Here is a 22,155-nt window from a genome sequence, read left to right on the forward strand (position 1 = left end):
CCTTCTATTGGAAGAAGATGCCATCTAAGACTTTCATGGCTAGAGAGAAGTCAAAGGCTGGCTTCAAAGATTCAGAGGACAGGCTGACTGTTAGGGGCTAATACAGCAGATGACTTTAAGTTGAAGCCATTGCTCATTTACTAATCCTAAAATATCGGGGTCCTTAAGAATTGTGCTAGGGGCATCTGGGTGACTCAGTCAGTTAAGCATCTGACTCTTGGTTTTGGCTCACAGCTGGTGAGATTGAGCCCCGTGTCGGGCTCCTGTGCTGACAGTGTGGAGCCTGCTTGGGATTCTCTCTCTCCTTTCTCTGTCCCTCCCCTACTCACGTGCATTCTCTCTCTCTCTCTCTCTCTCTCTCTCAAGAGAAGCAAATAAACATTAAAAAAAAATCTTGAAGAATTGTGCTAAATCTAGTCTGTGTTGTGTAACTGGAACAATAAAACCTGGAAGACAGCACGTGTTTACAAACGATTTACTGAGTATTTTGAGCCCACTGTTGGGCCTTACTGTGCAGAGAAAAAGACTCCTTTCAAATATCACTGCTCATTGGGGTGCCTGGGTGGCTCAGTCGGTAGAGCATCTGACTTCGGCTCAGGTCATGATCTCATGGTTTGTAAGTTCGAGCCCCACGCCAGGCTCTGGGCTGACAGCTTGGAGCCTGGAGCCTGCTTCAGATTCTATGTCTCCTTCTCTTTTGGCTCCTTCCCGCTTGCACTCTGTCTCTGTATCTCAAAAATGGATAAATGTTTAAAAAATTAAAAATACGGGGGCGCCTGGGTGGCTTAGTCGGTTAAGCATCCGACTTTCGCTTAGGTCATGATCTTGCGGTTCGTGGGTTCGAGCCCTGTGTCGGGCTCTGTGCTGACTGCCAGCTCAGAGCCTGGAGCCTGTTTCAGTCTGTGACTCCCTCTCTCTCTGACCCTCCCCTGCTCACGCTCTCTTTCTCCTAGAAATAAATAAAACATTAAAAAAAAAAATTTTTTTTTAAATATGACTGCTCATTGATAATGCGCCTGGTCACCCAAAAGCTCTGGTGGAGATGTCCAGCAAGATTAATATTATTTTCATGCCTGCTAACAGAACATCCATTCTGCAGCCTGTGGATCAAGGGGTAATTCAACTTTCAAGCTCTATTATTTAAGAAATAAATTTTGTAAGGCTACAGGTGCCATAGTAGTCTTCTAATGGATCTAGGCAGAATAAGTTAAAAATCTTCTGGAAAAGATTCACCATTCTAGATACTATTAAGAACATCTGTGATATATGGAACAAGGTCCAAATATCAGCACAAACAGGAGTTTGGAAGAAGTTGATTCCAGCTATGGCAGCAATGACTTTTAGGGCTTCAGGACCTCGGTGGAGAAGAAGCTGCAGATGTGTTGGAAAGAGCAAGAGAACGGCAATCGCAGAATTGGGGCCTGAGGATGTGACTGAACGGCTGCGGTCTCGTGATACAACTTGAGCAGATGCAGGGTTGCTGCTGATGGATGAGCAAAGTGGTTTCTCGTGATAGATACTGCTCCTGGTGGGATGCTGTGAAGATTATTGACATGATGACAAAGGATTTAAAATATTACATAAATTTAGTGGATAAAGCAGTGGCAGAGTTTGAGAGGATGGACTTGAATTTTGAGAGAAGTTCCAATTGTGAATAAAGTGATGTCAGACAGCATCGTATGCTAAGAGAAGTCACATGTGAAAGACAATCGATGTGACAGACTCCATTGTTTTATTTTAAGAAACTACAACGGCCACCCCAATCATAAGCAACCACCACCCTCATCAGTTAACAGTCTGATCAGTATCAAGGCAAGACCCTCCACCAGCAAAAAGGTTATAACCTGAAAGCTCAGATGACGTTGAGCATTTTTTAGCAACAAAGTATTTTTTAATTTAGGTGTGAACATTGCTTTTTTAGACACAATACTATTGCACACTTAATGGACTACAGTATAGTGTAAATATAACATATATATGCTGAGAAACCAGAAAATTCATTTGACTTGTTCTGTTGTGATAGTTGTTTTATCACCATGGTCTGAACCAAACCCACAGTATCCCCAAGTTCTGCTTGTACATTGGTAAAGACTCAAGAAGTAAGTTTTTATGGTATGGTCCCATTTTGGGTTTAACCTGTGTTGTTAATGGGGCATCATTTTTCCTTGCTCTACAGTAATTTGAATATCACATCTCTTGATCAGCTTATTTGTCCTTTGATCAAATTTCTCTAAAGACGCTTATCCTATAAACTTTTGTGCCCTTGAGACGCTAATATTTACCCTTTCTTCAAATACTATATAGTTGTCTTTCCTACTTGAGAAAAGTTTTCATTTTATTTCTTCCTGAAAAACTTATTGAGTGGTTATTCTGTGGTCAGTGCCCCCACTTCCTTTTATTCCTTCATCGTCACTGTCCTTTTGAAACTGAGTTTGCCATGAGGTTTTAGCCAAGTCGAGTTCATTGTCTTCTATCCTTATGACCTCTCTGCTGCACTATATGTTGCTGCTTTGTTCCTTTTCCGAACATTTGCTCTACTGTTTCTTCAGCCTCTGATAACACTTGCCAGTCACTTTTAATGATCATTTTCCTCATCTTCCTCAACTGCCAGTGTTTGCAGGCTGCAGCCTTTGGCTTTTTGTTGTTTTCCTTTTGTGCTACTTTTCAAGGAAATCTTAGCCTTTCTTAGGATTTGAGCTTTCCTTCAGCTGTTACCATGTGGTTTCATTTCTCACATCTTGATGTTTCCTCTTAGTATGCCCAAACGGGAATTATTGTCACTTTGAAAGAGCTGTTTTTTCTAGTCACCCATTTGTATTCCATGTCTCCATGTGATTACATTTCTGTTTAGATTTTTGTCATTTCACTTTCTACATCTGAGATAGAATATAATCTCTTCTCTATCTGCCTTTTCACAAACCATGTTCCTTTACTAATTGCCAATAAGTGTCCGAATCATTATGTAAAAACTTAATGTCATTCCTAACTCATCCATCTCTTTCATAGTCATCTGCTACCTGGTTTAAAATTTTTATTTGTTTGTTTTGGCAATGTCTCTCATCACTTCCACTCCCTCCTCTCTTTTTTTTCTTTACTGCTACTATTTGGTCCCATTCTGTAATTTTCTCGCCTTGATTATTTCAGATAACCTTTTAATTTGTGTCTGTTTTTTCTTCTGTGCATTCCCTCCTAAGAATTTATACAACTTTCTAAGTTGTATTCTTGGGAATATGAGTTATGACTGTTTTGGCCTTTGTAGTTGTAAGTCCCTTGCATTTAAAAAAGTTTTATGAGTCAAATATGTATTCTTACATACCAAGGTTTAGTCTTTCCCATTTTTGAAAAATTAAGAATGATTAATTTTAGAAAGTATTTTGATGATGTGTCATTGTACCTCCCATGTTTGTGTCTTAAGTCAGAGATTTACCTGTAAGAAAAAAATTTAATAACTTGAAGGTCTTTGATGCTTGAGAGACTAGAAAGATTTGATGTAGTGACATGAATTGTATTTCAGGGTGTCCTGATGTCCGAAGAAGAGGTATTTGAACTTGTTCCTGATGATGAGCGACAGTGTTCAGCGTGCAGAACCACATGTTTTCTCTCTGCTCTGACGTGCTCCTGTAATCCTGAGCGGCTTGTGTGTCTCTACCATCCAGCTGATCTGTGCCCCTGCCCCATGCAGAAGAAGTGTCTTAGGTATCCATAAATTTCTTAGAAAACTTGTTACTTTGAAAACCAAGGGCATTGTTCTCTGTAGTTTGCCTTCATCCACATGATGTAGACTCGTAGCTTTTCCTTGTCTCTTTGCCTCCCTGCTGAGGACCAGTCCTTTAAAGTTGGCTCTAAACTTAGCAATCGAAGTTATTTTTTTAATTAGTTGATTTCATATGTTCCCTGTCTCTTCCTGCATTAAACCTCTGTGGGCAGCTTTGATTTGTTCTAAGACCCCATTCCCCTGGTCATTGTATTAATTAATAAGCTGATTATGTTTAAAATTTATTTCCAAGTTATTGTTGCATTTTGAAGTTTTTATTTCTGTGTTTTGTTTTCTTTGTTTTTAGGTACCGCTACCCATTAGAAGACCTCCCTTCTCTGCTATATGGTGTGAAAGTCAGGGCACAGTCCTATGACACTTGGGTCAGCCGTGTTACAGAAGCATTATCTGCCAACTTCAACCACAAGAAAGGTTAAGTTTCGTCCTTTTGTATGCATACACTGAAATTATTGTCACAGTGAGAGGCCTTGGTTTGTTTTACGTGTTTTTCCTCTATTAAGGAAAAATCCTAGGCTTCATTTAAGATTTGGAACTAATGGATTGGTTGACTGACTTAGATTTAGTTTTCTATTTGAGAATCTTCTCCTACATGAAAAGTTAATATGAAATCGACAGATGGCTAACTGGCAGTAGATATGTATTTTGGGGAGCCATTGTTACCAGTGGACTAACACTGAAGGCTAATTAAGAATGAGGAATTGGCAGGAACCCTGGGTGGCTCAGTCAGTTAAGTGTCTAAGTGATGATCTCATAGTTTGTGGGATCAAACCCTGTGTTGGGCTCTGTGCTGGCAGTGTGCAGAGACTTCTTGGGATTCTCTGTCTCTCTTTTTCTCTCGCTCCTCCTCTGCTTGCGTGCTCTCTCTCTCTCTCAAAATAAATAAACAAAACATTAAAAAAAAAAAAATAATGAAGAGGTACCTTACCTGAGAGGAAATCGTCCATGAGGATTAGGAATACCTGCTCATAAGGTGTCATTGCGTTGGTGAGATCTTCCCAGCTGCGATGATTTTTCTGATAGGTTGAGGACTAACTTGAGAGGGGTTGGTGAATATTTTTGAATGGCTTTTTATGTCTGTGGTCATAGCATTTGGCTTTCTTTTTACAGACTTGATTGAATTACGAGTAATGCTGGAAGATGCTGAGGATAGGAAATACCCAGAGAATGATCTCTTTAGAAAACTCAGGGATGCTGTAAAAGAGGCGGAGACCTGTGCCTCTGTGGCTCAGTTGCTTCTCAGCAAAAAGCAGAAGCACAGGTGAGACTGCGAAGGAGCGTTGGGGTCCCCAGTGGGTTCTTGTGTGTTTTTTGGTTTTGGTTTTTCTTTCAGAGTGAAAGCCAAAATTTTAACTGGCTCACAAGGCCCTGTATTATCGTTGACCTCTTGTGGCCATTTATTTTCATTCCTCCTCCGGTCATGTTCCAGTCTTCCCGCCTACTACTCTCCTTTCTTTCTTGCTTCACTCTGCAGTCTTTTTTCCCTTTCTGCTTTTCTTACACACTGGGCACATTTCTCCTTCTGGCCTTCACTTCATTCTTCACTCTGATTAGAGTTCTCTTCCCTGATATTCAGGTGGCCTGTCCCTCACTTCTTTCAGGTCTTTTTCAGATGACGCATTCTTGAAGAAGCCTTCTCTGAAACCTTTTATAAAATTGCAACCTTTTTATTCTTTCCTGTTTTGTTTTTCTCCTAGCCCGGTCACCTATTGATATACTAATTCATTATGTCTTCTTTTCTTTCCCAGTCCCCCTAGAACATGTGTGAGACTAGGATGTTGGAGATTTTTTTATCCTTTTTTTCATTGCTTTATTCCTTGTGCTTAGAATAATGCCTGGCACATAGTAAGTGTGCAGTAAATATTTGTAAATAAATAAATGATACTACACACTGAAGGCAGGTGGCAGCAAAGAGTAACCTCCATGGATGCAGGAGAGGCTGTTACTAAGGAGTGTAGAAGTATGCACTCTTGATTTAATGTCATTTGTATGTGTGAAATTTTCTGTGGCATTGCTTTGTCTTCATTCCAACACATTCTTGGTACCGGAACAGATTCTTCTATAGCACTTCACGTTGGGTTTTAAATTACTTTGTATATTTTTTACTTACCATTTCATTAGAGAACTTTTCTTAAAGATGTTGGTCACCAAATCTTCACCTGTCATTGGGTCACTAACTCTCTTGGAGAATCTGGCAAAAGCTTAGAGACCCTTTTCTTGGAAAAATGAGTATACACATACAGTTCTGAATATGTTTCAGAGGGTTTATTGTCTCCTAAGCTAAGTTAAAGGTGCCCTTGTTCCACATTTTAAGCTCTATGAGGTTGAGGATTTAGTTTTATTAATGAACATATTTTACTTTGAGGAATTTATTGACTGTTTGAAATGTTTAACACTTGTAAGATTGGAGGAAATATAACTTGGAGTATTGAATCTTTGAGTCATTAACTAAAGAAGTAAAAACCTAATTTGGAGGTGATCACCATTACAGTGGCACCTCTCAAACACTCGTACTCTGGGGTTGCTTGGGTTAGATTCTAGAGACTAGAAGCCCCTTTGATATTAGATGACTATGAACTTTTCTTACTTATGTCTCAATATTATTTCACATCAGGCAGAGCCCAGATAGTGGGAGGACTCGGACCAAACTGACAGTGGAAGAATTGAAGGCCTTTGTCCAACAACTTTTTAGTCTTCCATGTGTCATCAGCCAAGCTCGACAAGTAAAGGTGGAGTATTACATTTCTTTTCTTGGATAATATCCTTTGTAGTCTGGGTTTCTGTTGTGGGCAAACAAAATTGTGTGTCCAGACTAGTCTTTTTTTCTGTTTGTTTCTCATGTAAGTGCTGCTGACAGTAAGAATCCTTTGGTTTAGGGGCGCCTGGGTGGCTTAGTCGCTTAGACATTCGTCTCTTGATTTCTTCTCAGATCATGATCTCACTGTCTGTAGGTTTGAGCCTGCATTGGGCTCTGTGCTGACAGTTCAGAGCCTGCTTGGGATTCTCCCTCTCCCTCTTTCTCTGCCCCTCCCCTGCACACACACACACTCTCTCTCTCTCTCTCAAACTAAATAAATAAACTTTAAAAAAAAAAAGAATCTCTTGGTTTAGTTCTTAGCCTTTAATACTCTCTTTAGGATTCTGGAACCAAGAGTAGTTAGTTTAGATTTTTTTTCTGTATTAATTTTAGATCAGAATCCCCATTTGGCATAGATATTAATTGAAATGCAAGAAAATCATTAAAAGAATCTAAATGTATTAGTAAATTATTAGTTCATGAGTTTTTAAAAATACAGCTCTGAAATCACTAGAGCCCTGATGGTTTCTTGAATATGTAGAAATCTCAGAAGTATATATCAAATATATTAATTAGTGTAGTTAATTGTCCTTTGATAGTCTGTGTTGTATTTTGTGATTTGGCCATGGGCAGGATGTCTGAAACGTTTTTCATCGAGGTTGTCAGCTTGTGAAATCCAGTATCAGTTGTTTTTGCTTTGTTCCCTGTCGTAGGAGCATTTTGGTAGTTGACCACCCTTTCCTTTCTGAGAGACTTTCTTCTCTAAACATCTGTGTCACACTCTCTGATTTTCTAGGTTATTCACAGTTCCTTCTTTTTAGTCTTCTTTGTTATTTGTTTTCTCCTTGGCTTGACTTCTAATTGTGGAGTCTCAACCCTTTCTTTACTCTAGGTCCTGACATCATATTTGTTTAGTGAGATTAAATATCATCTATATCCTGTTGAGTCCCAGATCACCAACTCTCAGTGCCTTTGTTTTTTCCTACAGGCTTATATGTCCAGTGGCATACTCTCCATATCTCTTTGGCCGACTAAAGGCATTTTAAGTCTTTTAATGAATCAAAATCCTTGATTCCTTTATGTCCGTGATACCCTACAACCAGTCTCTAAACAAGTGCTGTTATTATATTATCTTCAAAATGTATCCCAGAGTGAACCATTTATCATCATGTCCATTGCTTAAACTATGCTCTGAACCACTAGATTCTATGCCTTAGATTACTGTAATAGCTTCCTAACTCATCTCTTTTTTTGTCCTTGATAGTTTATTTTTTATTTGGTAGCCAGAATGATTGTGTAAAATATAAATCCAATCATATCATTTATTTGTGGTTAAAATTCTCCAGTGCTTCCTCAAAGCCATTAGAATGAAATCTAAATTCATAATCTATAGGGCACTATGTAATCTGACCTCTGTTTGTTTTTAAACTACATTCTCCACTTTGTTTCTCACCATCCACTCATCCAAATGAGCAAGATGGCAAGCTCATTTCTCTTTACAAACTTTTGCAGTTATTACTTGCCCTGCCTGAACTGCTCTTACTCCAGATCTTCATATAGTGCCCACTTCTATCTCCTTATTTTAGTTTCAGTTCATCAGTTTTCTATGACCAACATTGCAGTGTAGTATGCCCTCCTCCTCTGGTCATTCTCTATTTTGTTGTCCTATTTTATTTTCATAGCATTTAGAACTAACTGAAACTTTCATTCATGCATTTAGCGTCTGGCTATTTAGATTAAAATGTGTTCATTGAAGACTAGGACTTTGTATGTTGTAATACTGTGCGCTTAGAACAGTGGCTGTATCTAAGTCTGCAGTCTTTAAATATTTTCTGAATGGGGGCATCTGGGTGGCTCAGTTGGTTAAGTGTCTGACTTCGGCTTAGGTCATGATCTTGCAGTTCGTGAGTTCGAGTCCTGCGTCCGGCTCTGTGCTGCCAGCTTGGAGCCTGGAGCCTGCTTTGGATTCTGTGTCTCCCTCTCTCTCTGCCCCTACCCTGCTTGTGCCCTGTCTCTCTCTCTCTCTCTCTCTCTCTCTCTCTCAAGAATAAACATTAAAAAACTTTTAAAAAAATATTTTTTGAATGATTTAATCATATTTTTAAAGTAAGAAGGTAAGTATTTGTGTTTTTAACTATTGTATCTTTTTGGTGCTATAATGTTGAGCTTATTAGATATTCTAGAATTTGTTAGTTTACCTGAGCTATATTCCGTACTCATTTTGTATCTTTTAAATTTGTTTTTTTGTTTTTTACTTTTTCAGAATCTCCTGGATGATGTGGAAGAGTTTCATGAACGTGCTCAAGAGGCCATGATGGATGAAACCCCAGATTCCTCCAAACTCCAAATGTTGATAGACATGGGTTCTAGTCTCTATGTGGAGCTGCCTGAATTAGCTCGACTAAAGCAAGAGCTACAGCAGGCTCGATGGTTGGATGAAGTAAGACTGACCCTATCAGAACCACAGCAGGTCACTTTGGATGTCATGAAAAAACTGATAGACTCTGGGGTGGGGTTGGCGCCCCACCATGCTGTGGAGAAGGCGATGGCTGAACTACAGGAGCTCCTTACCGTCTCTGAGCGATGGGAAGAAAAGGCCAAGGTCTGCCTGCAGGCAAGGTGAACACATATATTGGTGACTGTTGCCTCTTTAATAACTAAGAGTAGAACCGAAGGAAGAACATAAGGCTATTTTTCATTAAATGTTTCATTAGATGTTTTATGCCTTCCCTGATCAATAGGTCTGCACATAAACAGTTTCAAATATTGTGTGCACGCTAGTGCAGAGTACTTTGCTAGATACTCTAAGTGGTACAAAGTAGTATTTTGTTTAGAACCTATGCTGTATTTCAGAGCTAAGAAATGTAAAGGTCACGACAGTGTGTTCCTGTTAACTAAGAGGTACATAAAAATACAATAGGAGTTTAGAGGAGGAGAGGTCAGTGTTAGCTTGGGTGCTCAGAAGAGAAGGTGGAGAGAAATGAAAGAACTTAGGTAGACCCTTGACGCGTGAGTGGGATTGAAGTGAAAGGGAGATAAGAGGAATGTCCTAAGCCAAGTTTAAGGAATATATATATAGGGTGTGTTTTGGTGACAGAAGTTTAAGGGCTTCACTGGAGTGGAGGATTTATGCAGGAAAGTACTCGGAAAGAAGGAAAAAGAAAGGCAAGAGAACATTTAGTTGAATTAGCATTGGTACCCCATGGGATTTGTGAGATTTCAGTAAAGCATTCATCATATTTGTGTTTCAACTAATTTCATAATTACTAAGAACCAATGTTCTTTATTAAAGTATTTCTTCAGCTAAAATTGACACCGGATTTCTCATGTGAGGATGAGGAACCCAGTATACTTAGATCACATAGTTTTTAAATAGCACAGCTCAAATTTAAAGTCTTTCCCACTTTATTCCAAAGTCTTCATGTACTTAACTACTTTGCCAGCCACTTATTTTGAATGCATATGATAGGAAAAGCCATAGATGATTTAATGAACACAGTTCTCTTTTGCCAAGAAAAGGCTGCATGTATTTTTGCTGGATATTTCTTTTGCTCTCCAGATGCCATGGAGAATACATACTAAAATGTATCCATAGCTTTTTCTCTTTGAAATCTTGAAACTACTCAGTGTTTTCATATTCATGACAATTCCAGGAGCATATTAAATGGGTAAAACTAAGTAACTTTGGAATGCAAAACTATGATTTGGTATACCTGATGCAACTTATGGTAGTCTACAGAATGAAATATTGTCAGTAATATGTGAAAACTTACTTTCTCCCATTTTTCTGCATTTAATCAGTCACCAAGTTTTAGTGAGTTTTCCTCCAAAATGTCTTTCATGTCTGTCTTCATTGTCATTGACCTAGTTATAGTACTCTTTATTTTCCCTTAATCTTTGCAATTCAGTAAGTATTTACGGAGTACCCACTACATGCCAGGTACTATTTCTCAGTGCTGTAGAGACAGTAGGGAAAAGCACACAAAGTCCGTGCTCTAAAATAGAGCCAGCCTAGTGGGGAGAGCCAAGAGACAGGTGAATACGTGAGTGTATGAATGGTTGAATGAATTTCAGATGATGTCATTGAAGAACATAAAATTAGAAAGTAGAGGGTGACGGAGTTTGGTGGAGATAGTGGGAAGAAGAATCTTTTGTTTTCTTACTCCTGTCAAAGTTATCTTTTTTTGTTTGTTTGTTTGTTTTTAAATATAATTTATTGTCAAGTTAGCTAACATACAGTGTATACAGCGTGCTCTTGGCTTCAGGGTTAGATTCCCATGATTCATCACTTACAGACAACACCCAGTGCTCATCCCAGCAAGTGCCTCCTCAGTGGCCACCACCCATTTTCCCCTCTCCCCCGCCCCCTGTCCTCAACCCCCTGTTTGTTCTCTGTATTTAAGAGTCTCCTATGGTTTGCCTCCCTCCCTCTCTGTTTAAAACTATTCTTTCCCCTTCTTTTACCCTGTGGTCTTAGCATAATACCCTCCAGTTCCATCCACATTGTTGCAAATGGCAGATTTCATTCTTTCTCATTACCAAGTAGTATTCTATTTTATTTTTAAACCACATCTTCTGAATGGATAAAATTATCTTTTGGAAACACATGTATAATATTCTTTACCTCTTAGCATTGATTAATTACTGATCGTTATTTTCTCAACACCCATCTTCTTTGCTTTTGGCCTTTTCTCCTTGCCTCTTAAATAAAAGCCTTCCTCAAGATCCTGGTGTAGACCACTTCTTTTTTCACTCTGTACATCTCCCTGGAAATTTCATCTAATTTCTTGGCTCCATTTGCCATCTTTATAGTCATTAACTCCAAATTCTCACCTATAACATATATTTCATAGATACTATCTGCTTACTAGATAATTCCATTCGATGTCCTGTTGGTACCTCAGTTTCCCATATCCAAATTTGGATTCATTGACTCTTTCCCATCATCTCTTCCTCTCCTCCTTTTTTCTTTGAACTATGCCATTTTTTTCTTCCTCTACATAAGCCAGTACTTTGGAAATTAATCTTTCCTTTCCATTTCCTTACCCTCAAACTTAGTTAACTACCAAGTCATGTTGGTTATATTTCCTTGATGTTTCTCACTTTTCATTCTTCTTTTGGGTGCTGTCATAGCTGGCCTAAATCATAGCAACAGGTTCTGTGACCTCACTCTTCTCTAACCCATTCTCTACACTGCAACTTGTATTTTCCTAAAATACAGGTTTGGCTTTTTGACTCCCTTGTTTAAAGCCCTTCAGTGTTTCCCATTCTCCTTGGGATGAAATTTAGATTCCTTAACCTGATTCATACGGCCATCTGTAATCTAGCCCTTTGCTTTGCTTCAGGATCTAGCCTCATCCCTTGCTGTTCTTCTTTGCATTCTATGTTCCAGACATAGTGATCCCCCCTTGCTTTTCTCAGACATGGCATGTTCTTTCTTGTCCCTGGACCTTTGCGCATGCTTACTTTGTTTTCCTGTGGAACAGTCTTCCCTTCTGCCCAGCCCCTGTGGTGTGCCCCTCCCCTGCCTCTGGTCCCAGCCTTCCTGACTCACTCCTATTCAAAAAGGATAAGAAAGCTTAGAGGTCACTTCTGGGAAGGCTTCCTTGACAAGTCAGTATAGGCTGTCCTACTACTATATATTCTGATAGCATCTTACAGTGCATCATAACTTTGTATTAATAAGCCCCTTCCACCACAAGATTAAAAAGTTTCATAGACATATAGCAGAATTTCTGGGTGATGAAACTATTCCCAGCCTTGGTAGCTTCCTATTGCTTTCATAGTGAAAGTCATGGCTCTCAAGACCTCATAGCAGTTTTTATCTTTCCTTCCTGTCACGCTCCCCTACTTTCTGCTCTTACTCTTACTGCTACTCCTGTTCTCTCTCCATCTTCACACCAGCCTCCATCTTAAACTGGACTCCTAAGTTAATTTTTTAAAAGATTTTATTTTTTAAATAATCTCTACCTCCAGCGTGGGCCTTGAGCTTATGGCCCTGAGATCAAGAGTTGCGTGCTCTACTCACTGAGCCAGTTAGGTGCCCGTGGACCACTGACTTATTTTTAAATGTTTCTTCCTGTCTTTGTTCATCATGTTCCTGGTATTTCTCTTTAACATTTCACTTAAAATCACTTCTTTAAGCCCCAGCTCAAAGGCCTTCTCAGTTCTCCTAAGCAGAATTAATCACTGCTTCTCCTTTTGGTGAGCCTATAGTATTGTTCCTGGTCCCCAGTACAAGTTCAATTCTTATCTTGTATTCTGTTAGTTGAGGATAAAGTCTATCTTATGCATCTTTCTGTAAGTAGGTATTCTTGAATGCAGTTGAATTAAATGTATATGGTCAACATTAATGGACTTCTAGACTGTTGCTTTCTACATTGCTGTGTAATTTGCATCTCTGATTTCAGATTTTGTAGAGAACTAAAACAGATTCAATTTACAATTTAGTATAGTGAAAAGAACATGGGATCTGAGACTCATTCTGAATCAATATTCCTGCTCTGCCATTCACTGTATTAAATGACTTTGGGGCAAAATAACTGATTTTTGAGTTAAGGTTTTCTTATTTGTAAACTGGAAATAAAGATAATAGCTGCTTTGCCTCCATTACAGAATTGTGGTAAGAACTAGGCAAAATCATGTATATGAAAGTTCTCTGCGTATTCCAAAATGTTATATAAATGTTGGTAGCAGTTTGACTTTTCCTCATGCATCTACCCTTTCTTTGTGCTTTTTAGACCACGGCACAGCGTGGCAAGTTTAGAAAGCATAGTGAATGAAGCCAAGAACATTCCAGCCTTTCTACCCAATGTGTTGTCCCTGAAAGAAGCCTTACAAAAGGCTCGAGAATGGACAGCTAAAGTAGAAGCTATTCAGGTAAGGAGCCTCTTGAGCTATCCCATCATTCAGGTAATGCTGTCTCACAGATGAATTCTTTAAGCCTGTAACTCTTTAGAATAGAATACCCATAATAAAATAATGATAGTACTTAAAATTCAGTTGCTCTTCCATCTGACTTTGTCATTCAAAGTTTACCTACCTAATGTTAACTTGTTTTGTTGACTCCTTGCTGTGAAAGATGACAGAATTAGCTATTTAACTCTTAGCAATAGGGAGTTTACTCCTTGCTGTATTCTTTGAATCTTTGTCATGTGCCCAAATTACTTTTAAAATAAGAGGCAGCAAAAAGAAAGTGAAATTAATATTTACTGATCCCGATAATACTCATGTTACTATTCTAGTTTGGGAGCAGAAATGTGAGGGAAGGTTGTAAAGGCAGTACCCTAACCCTCAAAATAGCATATTCTTTAGTTAGAAAGACACATATCATACATTTTCATTTAAAACAAACTGTAATGAGGCACCTGGGTGTCTCAGTCAGTTGACCATCCAACTCTTGATTGCAGTTCAGGTCATGATCTAGGGTTGTGGGATCGAGCCCTGTGTTGGCCTTTATGCTGAGCATGAAGCCTGCTTAAGATTCTCTCTCTCCCTCTGCCCCTCTACCCCCACTCATGCTCGCTCGCTCGCTCTCTCTCTCTAAAAGAAAAAAAAATTAAAACAGAATGAAATACGGGCTAGAGGTGAAACTATATTTGAATGTATAATATTCCTTCTGAATTATAAAAACCTCCGGGCATTTTCAGTTTTGAGGGTATATCTACTCTTTATTAAGGAACTATATCCAAATAAAAGGAAACCCAACTCTTAAGAGAGAACATATTGTAGTTGTCAAGTTCTAATGACTTCTGTTTTACTTTAAGTTGGTTATTTCTGGCAGCTGCTTAGCTACACTTTTTCTATGCTATTTTTAAAATTATTCATGTTTTCATTAGGGCAGCTTTTCTGTTTCATCTTTAACCTATTTCAGGCAGTTGGTTGTCCTCAAATGTCTGATCATCCTTAGTTGGCTGTTTTTTTATGACTGTAGGACGAAGTCTACAAGGGTAGGTGGCTGCCATGTGTCTCCTCTGTCATTTAGAGGACTTTTCCTCCACCAAGCCCTCCCTTCTGTGGGGAGATGGACTTGTAGGTTCCAAGTAAGTGGACAACTTCTGTTGACAGGCAAACACTTCTTAAGATACATAGTTTGGGAGCAGGTCTAAGTCTTAGCCAGGAGATACTCTGTAGTCAAGCAGCTATAGTTGGACACAAGACAGAGTACGAGTAAACATGGTATTTCTCAACCATGTCTGTGTTTGAGCTTTCTTTCTCTTCCAGTTTGCTGTCTATTCTTTAATCGTAGTCCTCAATGATTTTAATTATACCATTTTTACTATCTATTAGGGCTAGAACCTTCCCATTATTCTTTGTAAAAATTGACTAAAATTGGTGCACCTGGTTGGCTCATTTGGCAGAGCATGGGACTCTTGATCTTGGGGTTGTGAGTTCAAGCCCTCTGTTGGGCGCCAGAGCTTCCTTTAAAGAAAAAAGAATCACTGAAGTTTCTTATTTATTTTTCCCCATGTTTCAGTGTAACTTTCCAAATGAATTTTTGGGCAAATGAGTCAGTTAATACATAGGAAATAACTTTTTATTAGAATGTCTGTTTAGCATGTAACTATGCCTTTCCTTCATTCAGAGCCTCTGAGTAACAATGAATGTTAATGGCATTTATACAGTTTCTTGTAGGGATGGTTACGTGTCCTGTGTACCTAGAGATTCATCCAGTCTATCACTCAGATTTACTGTAATGAGCTGCTTGTTAACCCTCTCCCCTCTTGTAATGATTCATTTAGTTAGTAAATTTAAAGCAGTAATAGTTCTAAAAACAATACTGACTTCATTACACAGAAGTACTGAACCATGTGACTAAGGCAAATATCCATTCTCATCTGTATTTATAGAACATAAAATGCAGGTGGTTTTGAGAACTAAAATACTGCTTTGTAGTATTTGGAAAAGTTGAGAGATTGAAATAGGCAAAAGAGATTACCGATGCCATTTCAGTCGAATATTGGATGTTGTGTAGTGAACCCTCCAGGATTATCTCATTGATGGAGTGTGTGCCTTAGGTTTTCTTTGACTAGGTCATTTTACAACTCTGTCAATTACTAAAAAATGATAGTAATACAAATGAATTATGTTCATAGAAAAGGAGTTAAACTTATCTATAATGGAACAATTGATTTCCACATGGTAGAGATGATTGCATTGTCTGGTAGGATATTAAACATCTGTTTCCATCTATTAGCACTTTCCTTGCCTCATTCTTGATTGTATTTATATACATCTGTTCTTTAGATTATCTTTTGAACTGGTTTTTACATTTTAGTTGGTTCTCAATTAATAAAATAAAAAACCTTGACAACACAAATTTACAGACCTTTTAAAAAGGACATTGGCGGCTCTGTTACTTCAAGAGATATGGTTAGGTTTCTCCTGCACTGTTGGTGGGAATGTAAACTGGTACAGCCCCTCTGGAAAACAGTGTGGAGGTTCCTCAGGAAACTAACAATAGAACTCCCTTATGACCCAGCAATAGCACTGCTAGGAATTTACCCAAGGGATACAGAAATGCTGAGGCATAGGAGCACATGTACCCCAATGTTCATAGCAGCACTCTCCACAATAGCTAAAACATGGAAAGAGCCTAAGTGTCCATCAACAGATGAATGGATCAAGAAGATGTGGTTTATCTATACCATGGAATACTACATGGCAATGAGAAACCATGAAATCTGGCCATGTGTAGCAACATGGATGGACCTTGAGGGTGTTAGGCTGAGCGAAATAAGTCAGGCAGAGAAGGACAAATACCATATGTTTGCACGTATAGGAGGACTAGGAGGAACTTGACGGAGGAACAAGGGGGAGAAGAAGGGCGGAAATGGTGGGGGAAAGGGAGAGAGGCAAACCATGAGAGACTCTTGAATGCTGACAAAAACTGAGGACAGAAGGAGGAGGGGGGGAGGGGGGGATGGGCATGGAGGAGGGCACTTTGGGGATGAGCACTGAGTGTTATGTAGAAACTAATTTGACAATAAACTATTTGTAAAAAAAAAAAAAAAAAGAGATATGGTTAGGTTTAAAGAATAATATTTAATAAAAAGCTTAACACTAAACTCTTTGTAAGATCTTCTGACCACTATCACTAGACTCCATAAGAAAGCACAAGTTGTGTGAGAGTGTACTTTTGTTTTTCAGAGTGGCAGCAACTATGCTTACTTGGAGCAGCTGGAGAGCTTATCTGCTAAAGGGCGCCCTATCCCTGTGCGTCTGGACGCGTTGCCCCAAGTAGAATCACAGGTAGCAGCTGCACGGGCATGGAGAGAACGGACGGGGCGGACCTTTCTTAAGAAGAATTCTAGCCATACGTTGTTGCAGGTAAAGAATAGCTGGTAATTTAACACCTGTAGGTAGGAGTTCCGTTGGTGAGGATTGTTTTCAGTTTATTTGGTCATGGTTATGTAAGTGATTCCTATTAAGTGATATCAGATGTTGACTAGAAACGTGGAGCTTTAGGCAGACTTCTTTCCAGTTCATCTTGTGCTGTGTCCAGAAATGCAATCAGCCTGGGTCTTATCTGTTACTAATGGATTCTGTCATTGAAAGATCTTATTTCTCAAAAGTACAAATTTAATAGTCATTACCTTTTTTATCTTGAGCATTTGAACATCCTAGTTAAAGAGCATAACTAGAGTAAGATAGTTTCATGTTTGAGGACTGGCTCCCTAATTGGTAACCCTATATTGTTGGGCAAGTTGTTTCCTTTCTTAACCTCAGTTTCCCTGGTTTGTAAAATACAGATAATACAACCTACTGCAGAGGGTTGTTGTGAGAATTGAATTAGGTAATGTGTATAAAGTATGTAAAAAAGTGTTTAGGACAAGATGGATGGTCAGTAAATGATTCCTTTTATTATTTTTAGTTTTAAGATTTTTTAAAGACTGGAGCTCAGTGTTTGGTTTTATTTTTGTAGGTGCTGAGTCCCCGGACTGACATTGGTATATATGGGAGTGGTAAAAACAGAAGGAAAAAAGTAAAAGAACTAATAGAAAAAGAAAAAGAAAAGGATCTAGACCTTGAGCCTCTGAGTGATCTGGAGGAAGGATTAGAGGAAACCAGAGATACAGCCATGGTGGTAAGCAGTTATGTAGTGCATCTTGAATCTGCTTGTGAATACAGAATTCTGTGAAGATATTAGCAGATTCACTGGTTTTATGTTCTTAACTATTTCTGTTTTGTAAACTTTATCTTTGGCTTTATAATTATGTATTTCTTTTTTTTTTTTTTAATATTTGTAATCAGAGTTTATCATTTTGTTCTTTCCCTAGTCTTTTCCATATCTCTGTTCTTTATTTTTGTTTTAATAGTTGTGTAATATTCCATGAAATTGTCTGTGATTTGCTGAACACTTTTCTGATTCATCAAATATTTTGATTGTTACTAAATGTTTGTTATTATGGATAATATAAAGTGAACTTCATAAAGCCTTTTCCTTTTTTCAAACTATTTTCCTATACTTGACTCTTAGGAATGGGATTACTGAGTTAGAATTTAATAAGCATTTTGTGACATTTAATACTGTGCTTTTAAGTTTTTAAATTTATTTTCAGAGAGATAGAGTGAGCACAAGCGGGAGAGGGTCAGAGAGAAGGAGAGACAGAATCCCAAGCAGGCTCTGCAACATCAGTGCAGAGCCTGATGTGGGGCCTGAACTGACAAACTGTGAGATCATGACCTGAGCTGAGATCAGGAATCGGATGCTTAACTGACTGTGCTACCCAGGTGTCCCTGTATCCATTTAATGATACCAGCTACTATTTAAAATATCTCCCTTCTCTTGGTAGCATTCATAGTACAGTGGATACTGAAAATATTTGTAGCTAATTAGAATGATGAGTGTTTCTGTTTTTTGAGAGAGGGGGTGCAAGTGAGGAAAGAGAGGAGAGAGAGAGAATCCCATAAAGGGTAGAGAGAGAAGGAGGGAGGGAGAGGGAAGTGGGGCTCACCCAGAGTGGAGCTTGTGCTCATTCAAGGTAGGGCTCAAGTTCACCTGAAGTGGAGCTTGAGCTTACCTGAAGCAGGGCTGGAACTCACCTGAGGTGGGGCTCGAACTCAGGAACTGTGAGATCATGACGTGAGCCAGAGTCGTATGCTTAACCTACTGAGCCACCCAGGTGCCTCAAGAATGATAGGTGTTTTTGGAGAGGAGGAGGAAAGTATGACGACGACTAGGAGCCTGGGGATGTAAAGAAGTAAAAAAAAAAAATGAGTTTGGGCACTATGTAACAGTGGGGAATTACATATATTAAGTCACTTGATGTGGTTATTTCTGCCTACAAATGATCTTGTTTTGAAGCCAGTGGAAATGATTTATTAGCGAGCCTGCCTAACAAGTCAGTCCTGCCTGATGGGTAGGACTGAAAATTATTTTAGAATTGTTTCAAAGCTACCGTAGTTTAAAAAAGAAAATATACTGACAGTGTTCATGATAATTAAATTTTGTTTGCTTTTACTTACTTTTTTTAAAAGTGAGTTACATAAAACCTTGTTATAATTGGTCATCAGGCTTTGTTATTCTACTTCTGCATGAGTTGGAGAGGCTGTTTAGAAAGAAAGAAAAGTTGATCTGTATAGAAATTACCCCTTCCCGGGGAAGGAATATGTATTGAGTGCTTACCTTGTGCGAGGTACCAAGTTAGGCACTTTCATGTATTATCTTATTTGATCCTCAAAACAACAAAATGAGATTGGTTGGTATCCTTATTACCAAGATCCTTATTACCAAGATCATTAGTCTAGATGTCCAAGAGCCAGGCTTCATGCTCAGGTTGCCTGACTCCAGGGCATATTATATTCTCTTCTGCACCTTGTAGAAAAATTCAAAGTACTCTACTGATAAAAATTGTCAAATATGGTAGCACTTTTCTTGTTTCACAAATGATGAATGTCTGTACCCAAATTATGGGAAATAATTGGCAATGATTTTTTTTTTTTTAAAAGGACAGCGCTTGTTACAATCAGGGCACAATGTGGAGATGATCCCTCAGCTGTGAGGATTTGGCATTTTTGGAGTATTTTGCCAGGACTCTTTTTAATTAAATGTTTGTTGTATACAGGTGGCGGTTTTCAAAGAACGGGAGCAAAAAGAGATTGAAGCTATGCATTCCCTCAGAGCAGCCAATCTAGCCAAGATGACAATGGTGGACCGCATAGAAGAAGTAAAGTTTTGCATTTGTCGCAAGACAGCCAGTGGGTTTATGCTACAGTGTGAGCTCTGCAAAGACTGGTTCCATAACAGCTGTGTTCCCCTCCCTAAATCAGGTTCCCAAAAAAAAGGGTCGAGCTGGCAGGCTAAAGAAGTCAAATTCCTTTGCCCTCTATGTATGCGATCTCGAAGGCCAAGGCTAGAGACTATTCTGTCACTCCTGGTATCCCTTCAGAAGTTACCTGTCCGTTTGCCAGAAGGAGAGGCCCTGCAGTGTTTGACGGAACGTGCTATGAGCTGGCAGGACAGAGCCCGGCAGGCGCTGGCCACGGACGAGCTGTCCTCTGCCCTAGCCAAGCTGTCTGTGTTGAGCCAGCGCATGGTGGAGCAGGCAGCTCGAGAAAAAACTGAGAAGATCATCAGTGCAGAGCTCCAAAAAGCAGCTGCCAATCCAGACTTACAGGCAAGTTTGGGATTTACTTTTCTTTTTTTTGATTTCATAGGATTATATTTGTCACCGTATAAGCAGTAAATCAAATATACGTTACCGGCTGATGAGGAAAATAACAGTAAGTTGCCAGAAGCCATGTTACGCATAACACCTTTCTGTATACACCTGTAGAACTTTTTCAGATATATACCTAGGTAATTTTAGTGAACTAGTACTTGGAAATATTGAGATGGACCTTGGCATCATAACCAAATAATTTAAGCTGTACTAACTGTTGATTTCTCTTGGCTGCTTAGCAGGTTCATTACATTTTGTTGGTCTTTTTTATTTTTTTTTTTTATTATTTTTAATGTTTATTTATAATGAGAGAAAGAGAGGTGAGCAGGGAAGGAGCAGAAAGAGAGGGAGACACAGAATGTAAAGCAGTTTTCAGGCTTTGAGCTGTCAGCATGGAGCCCGGTACAGGACTTCACCTCAGAAACCATGAGATCATGACCTGAGCTGAAGTCAGATTCTTAACCGACCGAGCCATCCAGGTGCCCCATTTAAGTTTATTTATTTTGAGAGAGAGAGGGAGAGAGCGTGCGCGTGCGTATGAGAGAGCAGGGGAAGGGTAGAGAGGGAGAGAGAGAATCCTAAGCAGGCTTTGCCCTGTCAGCCTGGTGCCTGATATGAGGGGCTCAATCCCAGGAACTATGAGATCATGACCTGAGCCGAAACTAAGAGTCAGATGCTTAAACAACTGAGCCACCCAGGAGCCCTACATTTTGCTGGTCTTAAGTGCATATTTAGTACTCATGTTTATTTAAAATGTTACTCTGTTCATCTTGGAATATTTTGTTGTTTAGGGACACTTACCTAGTTTCCAGCAGTCTGCTTTTAACCGGGTGGTGAGCAGTGTATCTTCTTCTCCTCGGCAAACAATGGACTATGATGATGAAGAAACAGATTCTGATGAAGACATTCGGGAGACCTATGGCTATGACATGAAGGTAACGAATGACAGGCTCTTTGAGTGCATACCTGATCACTGGGCTTGTTAAAAAAGCTGTTGAACGCTGATGTTTGAAGCCTGAAAGTGGAAGAGAAAACTAGTCATCTATTTATACTGGACTTACGGTGATACCATTTTTTCAAAGCCCCTCAAAATATAGATTGATGAAACAATTCTTTCTCTCTCTCTCTCTCTCTCTCTCTCTCCCCTCCCTCCCTCCCTCCCTCCCTCCCTCCCTCCCTTCCTTCCTTCCTATTCATTGGAAACCGTTTTTTTCCAAAGGATGAAATTTTTAAAAGAATCTTTATTTTCCTCACCTCATAACTCCTTATGGCTTAGTAGGACTAGAAAATCATACATTTAGATTACTAAAAGGTTATGGTTTATTTCAGTATTTTGTTACCTTTGGGTTGTTAAAGTCTGTGTGGTTATGTTTTAAGAATCCCATTGTAGCTGTGCTTTGAGTCTTTTGCTCTGATCTCTCATCTGGTGGTGCTAGATAAAATGTCCTATTTAAAGATGAGTTATACTTGAGCCCACGGTTTGAATTTGCAGAGTCACAGCTGCAGCTAGAAAAAATTATTTGCCCTCGATGTGATCACTTTTATAATGACACCACACTAGGTTTGGCAAGTTTGTTTTGTGTTGGATTTTTACTATTTTGTGTCAGGCCCAAGTCCTTTATCTTTTACCAAGTAATAACACCATGATCTAGGGAGAAACTCTGCCAGCTTACAGTTAATCCATTGATCTGTTTTATATTAGTCTTGTTGAACTGTTTAGAATTTATGTCTCTAACCAGGGTGTTCATACTCTGATGTGTGAAAAGGCAAGGGTACATTTTTTTCCCTACTCCATAACTATCTTTACTTTGTCCTTTCAGTGTGTAAATCAGATAGGTCAGTTCATTCTTAGAGCATGAATATCATCAGCTTTAAAAATCATAGGATATAGGGGTGCCTGAGTGGCTCAGTCGGTTAAGCAT

The 22,155-nt window shown here is 39.1% G+C and overlaps 1 protein-coding gene across 2 annotated transcripts in view; it reads left to right on the top strand.

Annotated features, from left to right (window-relative positions):
• KDM5A (lysine demethylase 5A) overlaps positions 1-22,155 on the top strand; it is a 95,087-nt gene that overhangs the window by 51,362 nt on the left and 21,570 nt on the right. For both annotated transcript variants that reach the window (XR_005529101.1, XM_039236294.1), the window contains exons 15-24: positions 3,515-3,696; positions 4,062-4,186; positions 4,883-5,033; positions 6,387-6,501; positions 8,833-9,188; positions 13,310-13,448; positions 16,719-16,898; positions 17,494-17,655; positions 19,637-20,188; positions 21,025-21,168. Coding sequence is in view for 1 of the 2 variants with exons in the window: in XM_039236294.1 (XP_039092225.1) it covers positions 3,515-3,696; positions 4,062-4,186; positions 4,883-5,033; positions 6,387-6,501; positions 8,833-9,188; positions 13,310-13,448; positions 16,719-16,898; positions 17,494-17,655; positions 19,637-20,188; positions 21,025-21,168 (2,106 nt within the window). In the remaining variant the exon portion in view is untranslated. The remainder of the gene's footprint in view (positions 1-3,514; positions 3,697-4,061; positions 4,187-4,882; positions 5,034-6,386; positions 6,502-8,832; positions 9,189-13,309; positions 13,449-16,718; positions 16,899-17,493; positions 17,656-19,636; positions 20,189-21,024; positions 21,169-22,155) is intronic.

This window comes from Hyaena hyaena, unplaced genomic scaffold (genome assembly GCF_003009895.1).
Source record: "Hyaena hyaena isolate Hyena2069 unplaced genomic scaffold, ASM300989v1 scaffold_108, whole genome shotgun sequence".
Lineage (NCBI taxonomy): Eukaryota > Metazoa > Chordata > Mammalia > Carnivora > Hyaenidae > Hyaena > Hyaena hyaena.